Genomic DNA, 14951 nt, shown 5'->3' with positions numbered 1-14951 from the left:
GGTACCACAATTGGTACAAAAAGAATAATGTAAAAAAGCAGTGAATGAAATCTGTTCTGGAGAACTATTAAAGGGAAGGAGGAACCAATGGGAGTTGCTACCTCTAGAGATCTGCATATGGGAGTAACTGGCATGCTGAATAGGGCAGCGATCAGCACCCAGCATCCATGGACAGCTCCCAGGGTCTCAGCAGGGTTCATTATTAGCAGGGTTCATTATCTCCTTACAAGTATTTTCTTCCAGCAGAGGGATCCACATCCGACCTAAACCCTGCTCCCTATCCTTGGAATACAGGCACCCAAATTGTGGAGGGTTTGGTCTTTTTTTGGGGGGGGGGTCCCTTCAGACACCCCGCAAATCATTGTTTGATTGCTCCCATAGATCCCTACTGCGGTTTATTTTAAAACATTTATAAACCGCCTAGAATGCTTCAAATATCTAAGCGGTGTGCATCGTAAAAGCAACAAACAATACATTTAAAACTAAACACAGCATAAAACTAGCAGCGTATAAAAAAGCAAGGATTCAGGGAGTTCATAGGGGTTTTAAATGGTACGGTATTGTGGGACAGTGCGTACAAATATGTCTTTACAAGAGGTCTGATGGTCGCTGCTTCAGGTCTGGCAGAGAGAAGGGTACTCCACGGTACAGGGGCAATTGCGGGAGACGTCCACCCTTTTATTTGATTCTGTAGGGTGCGCTACTACGATACCAACGCTTTGCCCCTTCTTTTTCTCGCAGGGCTCCATGGGGCTCCTTCCGGGCGTTCAGGGGGGAGACCAAAGGACAAGGACTGCAAGGGGGCGACGCCTCCACACTGAGGGAACCGGCCCCGGCCTGATCCTCTAAGAAAAGAGAGGGGGACTGTGGCACGGAGAACCACCAGCGAATTCCACGTCGTGCGTCTGTGCGCGTTCGCCGCTTGGCCGTCGGAGCACCCCGACCCCCCAAGTCTCCTCGCCTCTGTCCTCTGTCAGTTCCCAAGAGCTTGTGGCGCTGCTGCTGCTGCTGCTCGCCTGCGGCAAGGTGGGACGGACAGAGCAGATGGACGGCGCGGTGTCCGTCCTCCTGCCTGGACGGCGCGGTGCCGCCCCTTGCCCGCCCCTTCCGCCATCTCCGATCGCTCGCTGCGCGCACAGCGACACGAGGCGCTGGCCAGAGGCAGATCCCCGCGCGCGGAGCTGGCGCCGCTCCGTCGGAAAGTCGAAAGCGAAGCACCTGGAGCCGGATTCTCGCGGGCTGGGATTGTCCTGACTGTCCTTGCGGCAACAGCGCCAAGATGCCCAGGGCGTCCCTTCTGTAGGTGAGTGTGTCTCCCCCTCAACTCATCTCATCAACAGCGCAGTCCTGTTGATGTTTGACTGGGTTGCTTGCCCCACTTTGCCATTTAGTCGCCGATAAGTGCAGCCTAAATGCAGCCTAAAAATACTTTCTGAACGCTGTAGACTTCCAGAGTTTGGAATTGTTTGCATGTTTGCTTTGAGCTCCCTCTCTCTGGTGGGGAAGGGAAAGAAGCGGGTTATGAAATAGGATCGCAACCTGATCCAGTGCATTGAGCCCCACTGATTTCAGTGGGTAGGAATTGTAGCCTTACTTTCAATTAAGTGCAGGCAGAGCTCCATCCGTAGTAAGTTTGTAATTACCACGTTGCAGTTTTGTGATGGGGGTTATATTTTCAGAAGAATAAAACAGCCAATTTAGGGAATGTGCTTTTAAAAAAATATAAAAACAACGTGAAGCAGTCGTGACGTTTCTTTTGAAAATGGTGTAAGAAGGAATCCTTCTTCCAGAAATGCCCAATTGCTTTTTAAAACATAAATGCAGGTAGAAATTAGCGGCATGACAGTAGATCTAAAGAATATGCCAAAGATACAAAATTATAAAATCTGACTATGAAGGTACATTAATTGCCTTTTAAAAAAAGATTTTAGGTACCTTGAAAGAGGGGGAAAGTGGTGTCAATGTTCCTAGAGATCTTTAAATTAAAAAAAAAATACTGTTAATGTATGTAGACATTATGAGCATTATACTACAATTAGAATTATTGCAGTTTTGTTGTAGCTTTATCATAAGAATTTCGGCAAAGTTTGAAATCTGCAGCAGGAGTTTTGTCATTGATGGATGAACTGTGACTTACACAGCACCTAAAAGCTAACATTCACAGCATTGTTATATTACTTTCAAATACTCCAGGGGAGAGAAACCTAACCTGAATGAATAGATACATTTACTCTCTTTTTTTAAAGAAAGATGATACAATGTAGGAGTTTTGTTACACAAATACAACATAGTTTAAATGGAGTTCTGAAGCTGGTGAAACATTCATTTTTGTATTTTATGTTTTTATGTTTTTTTCTGCTAGAGTAGTTATTGTGGCTTTGATAGAAACAGTTGCTCATGTTGGCCAGGCATGTAGAACCCTTTCTAATATTTAAAAGTCATCTCTTGCAACAAAAGTGTTTGCATGCCTACTGAGAAGTAAGCCCCACTGACTTCAGGGGGCTCACTTCAATGTGCGCACCTTGATTGCCACCTTGAGAAGCCTTCAAGCTTTTGTTTATTTTTGGATGCTGCAGCATGTGTCTTCCAGTTCTTCCTTTTTATTCCAATGCACATAAAGTGTCCCAGTGGCGTAGCGTGGGTTGTCAGCACCCGGGGCGAGGCAAGTAATTTGCGCCCCCTAACCCGTGGATTTGCGCCCCCTAACCCGTGGATTTGCGCCCCCTAACCCTAACCCCCAGATGTTGCGCCCGGTGCGGCCGGCCCCCCCCTGCACCCCCCACGCTACGCCACTGAAGTGTCCTTGTTGATAATACAGTGGTACCTCTGGTTACGTACTTAATTCGTTCTGGAGGTCCGTTCTTAACCTGAAACTGTTCTTAACCTGAAGCAGCACTTTAGCTAATGGGGCCTCCTGCTGCTGCCGCGCCCCCGGAGCACATTTTCTGTTCTCATCCTGAAGCAAAGTGCTTAACCCGAGGTACTATTTCTGGGTTAGCGGAGTCTGTAACCTGAAGCATATGTAACCTGAGGTACCACTGTAAATAGCAGTCACTTGTGCTGCATAGAGAAAGTAGAATCACACAGCTTAAAAAGTGGATTGGAGCCACTGTCCTCTGTCACATTGACTGCATTAGTCTCTTGCCCCAAAGAAATGATCCACATGCAGTAATGCTGCGTCTCCAACCAGGCCTCAAAGCAGCATATAAGATGGTACAGAAAAGCAGTACAGAGACAAGGCAGAGGATACTCTGCGTGCAAATAATATAATAAAACAAATCTATGCCAAAGTAGACACTAAACTCTTCGGTCTAAATACGTTATCTAAATAATAAAGTGCACCTGTAACCTTTTTTAGGTGTTCAAAAACAATCACTGATAATTGTGTGAGGGAGGGGGGAGGACGCTCACTGGCTCCCCCACTCTTGTTGCGCTCTGTGCTGGCCCCTCCCTGAGACTGCCAACAAGTTGAGAGCTTGTTTACATTGGGGCTCAATTAGGCTTTCCCCATTGGCTGGAAACCTGAGCCTACTCTCCTCCCACACGTGATCATTGTGTTTGTTTTTGAATGCCCAGATAGGGCTTTAATTTGTTTATTTTCTATAACTCATTCTGCTTCTGCTCATCATGGGTTGGGTCAAAGAGTTATTCAAAGCACTGAATTGCCTTTGGTAGAGTGTGAGGCTCTTAATCTCAGGGTCATGGGTTTGAGCCCCACGACGGGCAAAAAGATTCCTGCATCGAAGGCTAGATGACCCTCGTGGTCCCTTCCAAGTCTACAATTCTATGATTCTAACCCTCATTGGTTGAGAACATAGCAACTGGACCACTCACAAAGGCTGGCTGCTCAGGACACATCTTGCCAGTCTTGCCATCAGCACCCCCTGGCTTCCTGTCTGTTCCTTGGCACAATTCAAAGTGCTGATTTTAACCATTAAGAGGCCATGTAGCTCAGGAACTGGGTAATTATGCACCCAGATAATATGCTTATCAGCTGAGATCAGCAGCGGAGGTTGGTGTCTGATTCAACACAACCCGCTACCCAAGATTTAGTGAATGGTGACTAGGGACTTTTCTGTGGTGGCAACACAACTTTGAAATGCTTTCCCCAACCCTGCTTGTTTGTTATCTACCTTAGTGATGACTTGCCACAGCAGTATTGGGACCAGATAGTGTCCCTTCCAAAAATTATTTGCATTGGTGGTGGTGGTATTCTTTTCATAAACTTGTGTCACTCTTCTTTCAAAAAACTCAGGGTAGCATACACAAGGTTATCCCATGCTGTACTCTAGACCAGTGGTTCTCAACCTGTGGGTCCCCAGATGTTGTTGGACTACAACTCCCATCATCCCTGAGCTCTGGCCTTGCTAGCTAGAGGTGGTGGGAGCTGTAGTTCAACAACATGTGGGGACCCACAGGTTGAGAAAGGCTGATCTAGACGGTGCTGTGAGGTAGTCTAGCCTCAGAGACAGTGACAGATCTGAGTGCCAGCTTCCTCAGGTGACAGGCACAACCACCAGCTTGCAAACCAGATGCAGCCTACCAAGACCTTCCCATTCTGTTACCAGCCTCTTCTAACACTGTAGACCCCCCTGCCTCACCCCATAGTCCTTGCTTCTCAGCTGTTTCTCATAGATCAGCTGAACAGTGTGTGTGTGTGTGTGTGTGTGAGAGAGAGAGAGAGAGAGAGAGAGATTGCAAGGAAGTGTGGTTCCATATCCATGCACTGTGGGCTGTGATTGGCTGGATTGGACTTGCCCTGCTTTCCACCCACTGTGGATGTATGGGTGTGTGTGAATGGATCTTTATGAATGAGCAGTGTGGGGGATGGAAAGTTTATGTATGTGAATGGAAAGTTTATGTAGTAGGGTAGGAGAAATGGAAAATAAACCAACACACATCTGGCAGCCAATGTGCTCCTTTGGTTTCAGATAGTATATCAGTAGATAATAATAATAATAATAATAATAATAATAATAATAATAATAATAATTTTTATTTATACCCCGCCCTCCTCAGCCAAGGCCGGGCTCAGGGCGGCTAACAAGCAATAATAAAAACAAGTTGAATGAATTCAACTTAAAAACAAGATTAAAATACAACAATTAAAATATTGAAACATTAAATTATTAAAATGCAGCCTCATCACAGGAGAAAGGAAAAAGGAAAAAGAAAGAGGGGGAGGGAATCAAATTGGCTCCAAGCCAAAGGCCAGGTGGAACAACTCTGTCTTACAGGCCCTGCGGAAAGAAATCAGATCCTGCAGGGCCCTGGTCTCATGAGGCAGAGCGTTTCCCCAGGCCAGAGCCAGTGTTGAAAAGGCCCGGGGCTCTGGTTGAAGCTAATCTAAGTTCCTTAGGGCCCGGGACCACTAGGGTGTTGCTATTTATGGACCTTGAGGCTCTCCGTGGGGCATACCAGGAGAGGCGGTCCCGTAGGTACGAGGGTCCTAGGCCGTGAAGGGCTTTCTAGATGAATCTAGAAAGCCCGGACACAAATTTTCATGGCCCTCTAGCAGCTATGGTGACTCATTTACCAGACGTAATATATTTAGAGTTAACTCTGGAAATATATACTTGATTCTGACCAAACTAATCCGCCTTGAGCACCAGGAGGCTTAGTTTGTGCTGCGTTGATCATGCACGGTTCCTGACTATAGGGAGGAGGTGAATACACGTACAAGCCCCTTTCACAGTGACAGGGTCATCAAGGTCCTGCACCTTCAACCTGCTTAGAATTAAAAAAAATAAAAATAAAGACAAGTGGGGATACAAAGTAACAATTTACACATTGATATATGATCCATATAAATAAAATACCAGGAAGAACCATGTACATAAATAATATATGGAAAAAACAGCCATTTGTGATTTTGCAATAGACTAAATTAATAATAATAAACCCTGCCCATCTGGCTGGGTTTCCCCAGCCACTCTGAGTGGCTTCCAACAAAAGACTAAAAATACATTAAAACATCAGTTATTAAAAACTTCCCTAAAGTAAAATAACTGCAAACAATATGCAGTAGCATGCTGGCTATATAAAGAATGTGATCTAAAGCAGATGTCCCCAGTCTTTTTGTGCCCAGGGACACATTGGTATAATGAAGAGACTGTTGTAGGCAACACAGAATACCCATTTTATAGCAGAAAAACTGGTGATGCTCAGAACTCAGAACTCCCCACAAACCAGAAAAAAACACCTGAAACTCTCTCCACCAGATAAAGCACAGAAAAAGAAATCAGGTAACACTCCTTCCACTAACAGACAAATCTTTCCAACCAACTCCTCCCTGCCCCAAACCACCAAAATATCAATTTAAAAATAAAGTCAAATATTTGGGAAGGACAGGGGGACCTTGGCTGGGCCCCAAATCAGGTATTAATGGGCACTGTAGTACCTATTGTTTGGATGGTTTTCTGAAATGCCATAGGATTATTATCTCTCTAGGACCCAGCTTCTAGGTAATGTTGCATACAACAGAGCACTGGACCAGTAAAACCCAGTAAAAATAAATTTAAGCACACTGGAGTGTGCTTAAAACCCAGTAAAAATAAATAAAACAAAAACCCTTTATTTTACTCATTTATTTATTACTATACCACCCTTCATCCAAGGATCACAGGGTGGCTTACAGTATAAAAGCACAAAAATATGTAACATAGTAACAAACAAAAACAACACCCCTCACCCCAGTTTAAAAAGCCATAGATTATTTAATTAGCTAGAGGACTGGGAGAAGAGGAATGTTTTTCCCCAGGTGCCGAAGATATGTAATGAAGGTGCCAGGTGAGCCTTACTGGGGGAGAGCATTCTGCAAATGAGGAGTCACCACAGAAAATGCCCATTCTTCTGTTGCCACCCTCTGGATCTCTCCTGGAGGAGGCACATGAAGGAGGGCCTCAGGTGATGATTACAGGGTCCAGGTCTGTTCATTTTAAGTAGTAATATTACATAGTACCTGGTGCTCTGGTAATATATGCTAGCTTTTGAAGGCTTAGGAAGTAATCAAATCCCATGAACCCTCACACTGACCAGTGTTTTGAATAAGTGGATCTCCAGTGTAGATGGGCCTCTGTTGGCGCAAGTCCTCCATCCCAGCTAAGCCAGGGCTCAGGCAGCTGAGGCAAAGGTGGCCGAGCCAAGGCCAGCGTAAGTCCCCAAAATGTGGTGTTCCAGAGGAGTGGTGACACCAGGATGGGACAGAGGGGAACTTACCTCTATTCCAAACTCCATTCAGCGATAGCTTGTGATCTAGCAACCCAAGGGAAGTTCCAATGACCAAAATGGTGGTGTAAGTCAGATTCTATTGCAAAGCCTTGTTTTCCCTCTGCCACTCCTGAACAGAGTTTGGAATAGGGATAAATTACATAATTTAGCCCAGCATAAATTACAGTGCCTTCCTGTAGCTTAGATTGCTGTGTTAACTATGCATTATTTACACCTGTAACAAAGGTGTGATGGTTCCTTCTGTATGTGAAGGAGCCATCAAACCTTTGTGTGAATGGGTTCCATCCTTGCCTCAGGATTCAAAAAGCCTTGTGCCATCCATGTTACACACACACACACACACACACACACACACACACACACACACACTTCCATTCTATGCTATGTTGAACTGCAGGCAGAAGCATCCATTTAAGTCCAATAACTTCATATTTCTTCAGAGGGAAGCATGAATATTTTTGTTCTCTGGAAATAGCACAGTAACTGTTGCCGAGGACAGACATTCCTTTCTAAAGGACCATCCGGTATTTTGAATTCATCCAACATTCAGCAGGCTCTAGCCTAGATCCTTGTGGTCAAGCGGGCAGGTCACAAGGGATACCATTCTATCCCAGAGGAGATGCTCTCTGGACATAACAAGGAATTATACAAGCTGGGCCTCCATCTAAACAGAACTGCTCCGTCTTCTCCCCCCCCCCATTTATGTCTCAGCTGTCTTCCTGTGCTGTGCTTTTGATAGGCAAGATCTCAAATGCTGTTGGAAATTAGAAGTTGGCTGAGTGGCATGCCAGGAGCAAACTTGTCAGCCAAATGAAGGCAGGAAAACTACAGCTAATAACTGAAAGCGGACATGACCCCTGGCTTGCTCTCATCAATTGGTTATCTTCAAAGAGTGAATCCGGCAGCTGGACCTGGAAGTCCCGTAGCATTAGCCTCCTGGGTTTATCTCCCATCTCTTCAAATAAATGCTCTTAGTTTTGCTACAGCAGAGATAACCCACATGCTGCCGCCCTCCAGAGATTATTGGACTACAATTCCCATCTCCCCTGGCTATTAGCTATGCTGGCTGGGGCTGATAGGAGTTGTAGTCCACTGCATCTAGACTGCTGCATGTTGGCCTGTGCTAGACACTACAAGCCCTATCTGTGATCTTTATTGACTGGTAAGTAGGTAATTCAGATAGGGGTCTGTATTTAATTCTGCTGAACTGGCTGAATGGGACTCCTCCCCCTGCCCATCAGCCAATGCCACTGAGTGATGCCGGGTGATAGGCAGGTGGGTGTGGTTTGCTGGGAATTGGCCTCACCGGCCAAACTGGACCCCCTAGCAGACGAAGACTGGCACACAGGCTAGAGATTCCTCACCCCAATTAAGATGTTGCTCCCAACATCCTTACATTAGCTATGCTAGTCGGGGCTGATGGGCCCCCAGTCCATCAGGGCTACAGATTTCCCAAGCCTGCTGTAGAGCTGTGGCAGACTTTGGGCTCTCAAATTTCAGCAGCACCTTGTGCGATGCTTAAATTCTGTGCCCTCCACCTCTTGCACTCCACTCTACAACATTGTTGTGGTGCCCTCTGTGGCTCTGGGGCCTAGGGAAGCCGAACCGGTCATGGTACCCTAAAACCGCCTCTGTGTAGAGGAAATGGAGGCAGTGCTCCAAACACCTCATAATCACCTGCTTTTTTATTTTTTTTGGAGAACTCTAGATTTTTAGAATAAAAAATAAAACCTACGTGAAAATAAGACGGCATGGATCTGTTTTTGCATGAAAGAGAAGCTGAAATGGGATGGAAGTAGGCTGTTTTGTTCATCTCTATTCAACAACACTATTCACAAAAGCTGTTACTTGCTTGAAAAATCTTGCTCTGATATTCTGGTGCTTTTCCTTTTAACACTTTTGGTTGCTTGAACTTCACCATGTCCATGAGGTAATTTTTTTTAAAATTAAAATTAAATGGTCCCAGGAAGTGACCACACATCATAACATGCTGTGCCTTTCTGGGGAATCGTATGGGGTGTGTGTGTGTGAATGCCTCCCCCCCCCCCAATGATGAAGCATTTATGAATTGTTCTGAATAAAATAAACTTGTAGAAAGCTGACAGGAGCTGGAGAACACCAGGACAACTCCTCCCTCAGGGTACCGTATTTTTCGCACGATTGGATGCACCGGACCATAGGGCGCACCTAGTTTTTTGGGGGGGAAATAAAGGAAAAAAAATTTCCCTTTATTTCCCCCCCCAAAAGCAGGTCAGGGAAACCGAACCAGGTCGAGGAACAGCGGGATAGTGGCGCTGCGCCTCCCTGCTGTCCCCCGAGCTTGTGGGGCTGGCTGATGTCTGCCTGGCGCGAGGGGCGCTCTGATTCAGGGCGCCCCACACGCCGGGCGGCAGGCTGCTATCCGCAGCTTGGGGAGCCTTGCGGGGAACTCCTGCAGGGCTCCCCACCCTGCGGATGTCTGCCCGGCGCGAGGGGCGCTCTGATTCAGGGCGCCCCGCCCGCCGGGCGGCAGGCTGCTATCCGCAGCTTGGGGAGCCTTGCGGGGAACTCCTGCAGGGCTCCCCACCCTGCGGATGTCTGCCCGGCGCGAGGGGCGCTCTGATTCAGGGCGCCCCGCCCGCCGGGCGGCAGGCTGCTATCCGCAGCTTGGGGAGCCTTGCAGGGAACTCCTGCAGGGCTCCCCACCCTGCGGATGTCTGCCCGGCGCGAGGGGCGCTCTGATTCAGGGCGCCCCACCCGCCGGGCGGCAGGCTGCTATCCGCAGCTTGGAGAGCCTTGCGGGGAACTCCTGCAGGGCTCCCCACCCTGCGGATGTCTGCCCGGCGCGAGGGGCGCTCTGATTCAGGGCGCCCCACCTGCCGGGCGGCAGGCTGCTATCCGCAGCTTGGGGAGCCTTGCGGGGAACTCCTGCAGGGCTCCCCACCCTGCGGATGTCTGCCCGGCGCGAGGGGCGCTCTGATTCAGGGCGCCCCGCCCGCCGGGCGGCAGGCTGCTATCCGCAGCTTGGGGAGCCTTGCAGGGAACTCCTGCAGGGCTCCCCACCCTGCGGATGTCTGCCCGGCGCGAGGGGCGCTCTGATTCAGGGCGCCCCACCCGCCGGGCGGCAGGCTGCTATCCGCAGCTTGGAGAGCCTTGCGGGGAACTCCTGCAGGGCTCCCCACCCTGCGGATGTCTGCCCGGCGCGAGGGGCGCTCTGATTTAGGGTGCCCCACCCGCCGGGCGGCAGGCTGCTATCCGCAGCTTGGGGAGCCTTGCAGGGAACTCCTGCAGGGCTCCCCACCCTGCGGATGTCTGCCCAGCGCGAGGGGCGCTCTGATTCAGGGCGCCCCACCCGCCGGGCGGCAGGCTGCTATCCGCAGCTTGGAGAGCCTTGCAGGGAACTCCTGCAGGGCTCCCCACCCTGCGGATGTCTGCCCGGCGCGAGGGGCGCTCTGATTCAGGGCGCCCCACCCGCCGGGCGGCAGGCTGCTATCCGCAGCTTGGGGAGCCTTGCAGGGAACTCCTGCAGGGCTCCCCACCCTGCGGATGTGTTCCCGAAGCGCCGGGCGCTCTGCTTTGAGGGCGCCCGACGCTCCGGGAAGCAGGCTGCTATCCGCAGCCTAGACATCCCTGCGGGACCTCCCGCAGGGTTGCCTAGGCTGCGGATGTGTTCCCGAAGCGCCGGGCGCTCTGCTTTCAGGGCGCCCGACGCTCCGGGAAGCAGGCTGCTATCCGCAGCCTAGACATCCCTGCGGGACCTCCCGCAGGGTTGCCTAGGCTGCGGATGTGTTCCCGAAGCGCCGGGCGCTCTGCTTTCAGGGCGCCCGACGCTCCGGGAAGCAGGCTGCTATCCGCAGCCTAGACATCCCTGCGGGACCTCCCGCAGGGTTGCCTAGGCTGCGGATGAGTTCCCGAAGCGCCGGGCGCTCTGCTTTCAGGGCGCCCGACGCTCCGGGAAGCAGGCTGCTATCCGCAGCCTAGACACAGCTAGCGGAGCGCTAATCCCGAAGCTTGGGGCTGCGGAGCTCAGCGCGCCCCAAGCTTCTGGGTGCCGGCAAGGTCTAGACGGCTAGCGGAGACCTTGCCGGCACCCAGAAGCTTGGGGCGCGCTGAGCTCCGCAGGCCCCAAGCTTCGGGATTAATGCAGCGCTCCGCTAGCCGTGGGAGAGCTGGGTCTCCCACGGCTAGCGGATAGCTTCCTGAAGCCTGGAGAGCGAGAGGGGTCGGTGCGCACCCACCCCTCTCACTTTCCAGGCTTCAGCGAAAGCCTGCATTCGCTCCATAGGACGCACACACATTTTCCCTTGCTTTTTAGGAGGGAAAAAGTGCGTCCTATGGTGCGAAAAATACGGTAATTATTTCATAGCTCAGAGTGGGGACAGGGCCTAGGTTGCCAGCGAGCACACAGAAAATTATGGCAGCTGATCAGTTGGACTAGGGATGCACACACATCATACATTTAAAGCGAACTTCCCCCCAGAGAATCCTGGGGACTCTAGTTTATTAAGGGAAGTGGTTACTGTTAGGCAACAAAGGTGTTCAAGGAGTATTGGTGAAGGATTAGGGAGAGAAGGTAAATAAATGCTTCGTATTGTGTTTCCACTGGTCCCCATATCTGCCCCCTCCCTTGGGAAGAGTTTGTGAAGATCTAAATTTGCTATTCCATGCATGTTTTCTTCAGAGCAAGCCCCATTAAACTGAACACAGCTTACTTCTGACTAAAAATGCATAGGATTAGCTCCTTGTCAAATAGACAATGTTCTTTGGCTAGCTAATAAGGCAAAAATGTAAAAGTTGCTAGAACAGGGACTTCTTACACCTGAGGGTGAAATTGTTGGTCTTCCGATGAAAAAGGCAATTGTCAGTAAAATCAAGTCCTTATCTGGAGGACTGCAAGTTAATCAAGGTCACACTAGGGCTTTTTTATTTTTTTATTTAAAGAAAGAAGCTATTGAGGTAGAGCTATAGTTGTTGGTCAAGCAGCTTCCGTGGCTCCACAAGGGAATTAGACAAATTTATGAAGCATAGATCTATTGGAAGGCATTATCTAGGATAGGGAAATTAAAGCTTCATGTACAGAGGCAGCATATACCTGCAAAACAGACGTTGTGGACAAATGAGAGGTCTGTTGCCTAACTAACCAAGTGAGGGATGTTGGACTAGATCAGGGAAGGAATCTGACACTCCAGGTGCTATTGGACTATTCTGTGTTATATTTTATTGCTTATCATCTGAAAAGATGGTGTTTCAGGTTTTTGGGGGTTTTTTTTAAGTTGCCCTGAGGATATTTCATTAAGGGACAACACAGAATCAGCCTGGAGTCTCCCAACTGCAGGAGTGTCAGGGCGATTAGAGTCCAGGGGTCAGCAAACTTTTTCAGCAGGGGGCTGGTCCACTGTCCCTCAGACCCTGTGGGGGGCCAGACTATATTTTTTGGGGGGGGGGAAAGAACAAATTCCTTTGCCCCACAAATAACCCAGAGATGCATTTTAAATAAAAGCACACATTCTACTCATGTAAAAACACGCTGATTCCCGGACCGTCCGTGGGCCGGATTTAGAAGGCGATTGGGCCGGATCCAGCCCCCGGGCCTTAGTTTGCCTACCCATGGGTTAGACAAAACAGCAGCCATTCTCACTACTATTGGTGGAGAAAGGAAGAAAGAAAGAGAGAGAGAGAGAGAGAGAGAGAGAGAGAGAGAGAGAGAGAGAGAGAGAGAGAGAAGCCTACTAGAGAGGGAAAGCTGTGACTCCGGTAGAAAACTTTTTTCAAGCCTAATTGCAGTGAGAGGAGAGAGCAAGGAGGGGATAATGCATTTCGGGGGGGGGGGAGGGCCACATATGGCCCACATTCCAGCTGTTTCCCACCCCTGCTTTAAAGTTCAACTTAAATAAAAGGGAATTGCTTCCGTTTAGGACCGAAGTGTAAAACACAAACCTGCAAAATTGGATTAAGCTAATCCCCTCTGAACTCTGTCAGGATTAAGTAATGTTACTATCTGCAATTTCCCCAGTGATCCTTTTTTATTTTCTTTTTTGAAGTCACCCTTGGTAACCTCATGTAACCTGTTAAGACTCTCTGTGTTCTTCACAGTGCTCTGCGAGTAAGGCTTTTGCTTCGTTTGCTTTTAGGAAAGAAAAAGATTTTATTTTTGGAGCCAGCTCCAATGATGTACACCTCGAGCTGGGGTTTCAAAGCCCTTTCCCTAATGATATTATGCAGGTAAGAGACGGTGTTTGTTGCATTCTTCCTCTGTGCATGCAGAATCATTTGGGGTGGGAGCAAAAGGTTATTGGGGCATTTCAAGACAATGAAACTTGGGAGGTGGAGAGCTTGCAAGGAGCTGCCTATCTCTACAGCTTCTTTGATCAGGCCTGCCCCCTCAGATTCTCTTGGTCCTCCTTTGAAATATACTCAGAGTCGCAAAGTGATTTCATGCTCTTTATTCAGCTCATAGTGGTGAGGAATGAATGAATGAATGTCCCCTCAAAGTATCTGCTTTATATACATTATTTACACAATGGGCTGCACATGATTGGCTAATTCCGGAATTCTACTGTAAGCCAATCAGGTTGTGGATTCACTTCTATCTGGAGCATGATTGGGTAGTTCCTGCCAACCAATCATACTGCTGCATTGTTCTAGGACCAATCAGACTGCTGCAGTTTGGATCCTATTCAACTCAGTACATAACATCCTTTGACCCCCATTACCCACCTGCCCCTTCCATCAAGATCCTCAATTTCACCCACTACAGGCAGATGCGGAGGATGGGAAGCAGAGGAAGAGAAGTCGTGTCAGGATCCTCCCTTGGGGCTTTCCAAAAGAAAGAGGGGAGGTGCTTCCCCAGATTTCCACTTTGCAACTGTATCATTCGCCAATAGAATAGGGAGGGAAAGGTGGTCAGGAAATCCCTTTACAATCAGACCTCGGGTTACAGACACTTCTGCGTTTTTTTCGGGTTATGGACCTGCCGAAACCCGGAAGTACCAGAACAGGTTACTTTTGCGTTTCGGCAGCCATGCATGCGCAGAAGCGCTAAATCGCGCTTTGCGCATGTGCAGAAGTGGCGAATCGCAACCTGCACGTGCGCAGACGCGCCACTGTGGGTTGCGAACATGCATCCTGCATGGATTACGTTCGCAACCCGAGCTTCTACTGTCTTTTCACTAGTCAAACTAATAAGCGATTCCCTGTTTTGCACAGCTGATGTCTCCATTAACAGAGGGACAGTAGTTTTTGTGTCTACCCATCATGGACTGTGCCAATGCCAGTTATTAGTCATGGTGGCTGTACGCTGCTCTGGTTCACCAAAATTAGTCATGCTGGCCACATGACCCGGAAGCTGTATGCTGGCTCCCTTGACCAATAAAGCGAGATGAGCGCCACAACCCCAGAGTCGGCCACGACTGGACCTAATGGTCAGGGGTTCCTTTACTTTTACTAGTTGTTGGGAAAGATTGAGGGCACAAGGAGAAGGGGACGACAGGATGAGATAGTTGGACAGTGTTCTTGAAGCTACTAAAATGAGTTTGACCAAACTGCGGGAGGCAGTGGAAGACAGGAGTGCCTGGCGTGCTCTGGTCCATGGGGTCACGAAGAGTCGGACACAACTAAACGAGTAAACAACAACAACCAGTTGTTAGGGAGGGACTATGTTAATAATAATAATAATAATAATAATAATAATAATAATAATAATAATTTTTATTTATATCCCGCTCTCCCCAGCCGAAGCCGGG

At 48.8% G+C, this 14951-nt stretch overlaps 1 protein-coding gene across 1 annotated transcript in view; it reads left to right on the top strand.

Annotated features, from left to right (window-relative positions):
- The first annotated feature begins 1113 nt into the window (after positions 1-1113).
- The window catches only part of LOC128414087 (gamma-aminobutyric acid receptor subunit pi-like), a 44412-nt gene continuing 30574 nt past the window's right edge, over positions 1114-14951 (top strand). The window contains exons 1-2 of the mRNA XM_053388800.1: positions 1114-1303; positions 13341-13431. Coding sequence (XP_053244775.1) covers positions 13376-13431 — 56 coding nt within the window. The 5' untranslated portion in view covers positions 1114-1303; positions 13341-13375. The remainder of the gene's footprint in view (positions 1304-13340; positions 13432-14951) is intronic.

Source organism: Podarcis raffonei, chromosome 5 (assembly GCF_027172205.1).
Source record: "Podarcis raffonei isolate rPodRaf1 chromosome 5, rPodRaf1.pri, whole genome shotgun sequence".
In the NCBI taxonomy this organism is placed as follows: domain Eukaryota; kingdom Metazoa; phylum Chordata; class Lepidosauria; order Squamata; family Lacertidae; genus Podarcis; species Podarcis raffonei.
Note: the sequence above shows the minus strand (reverse complement) of the source record. Positions and strands in the feature narration are given on the sequence as shown.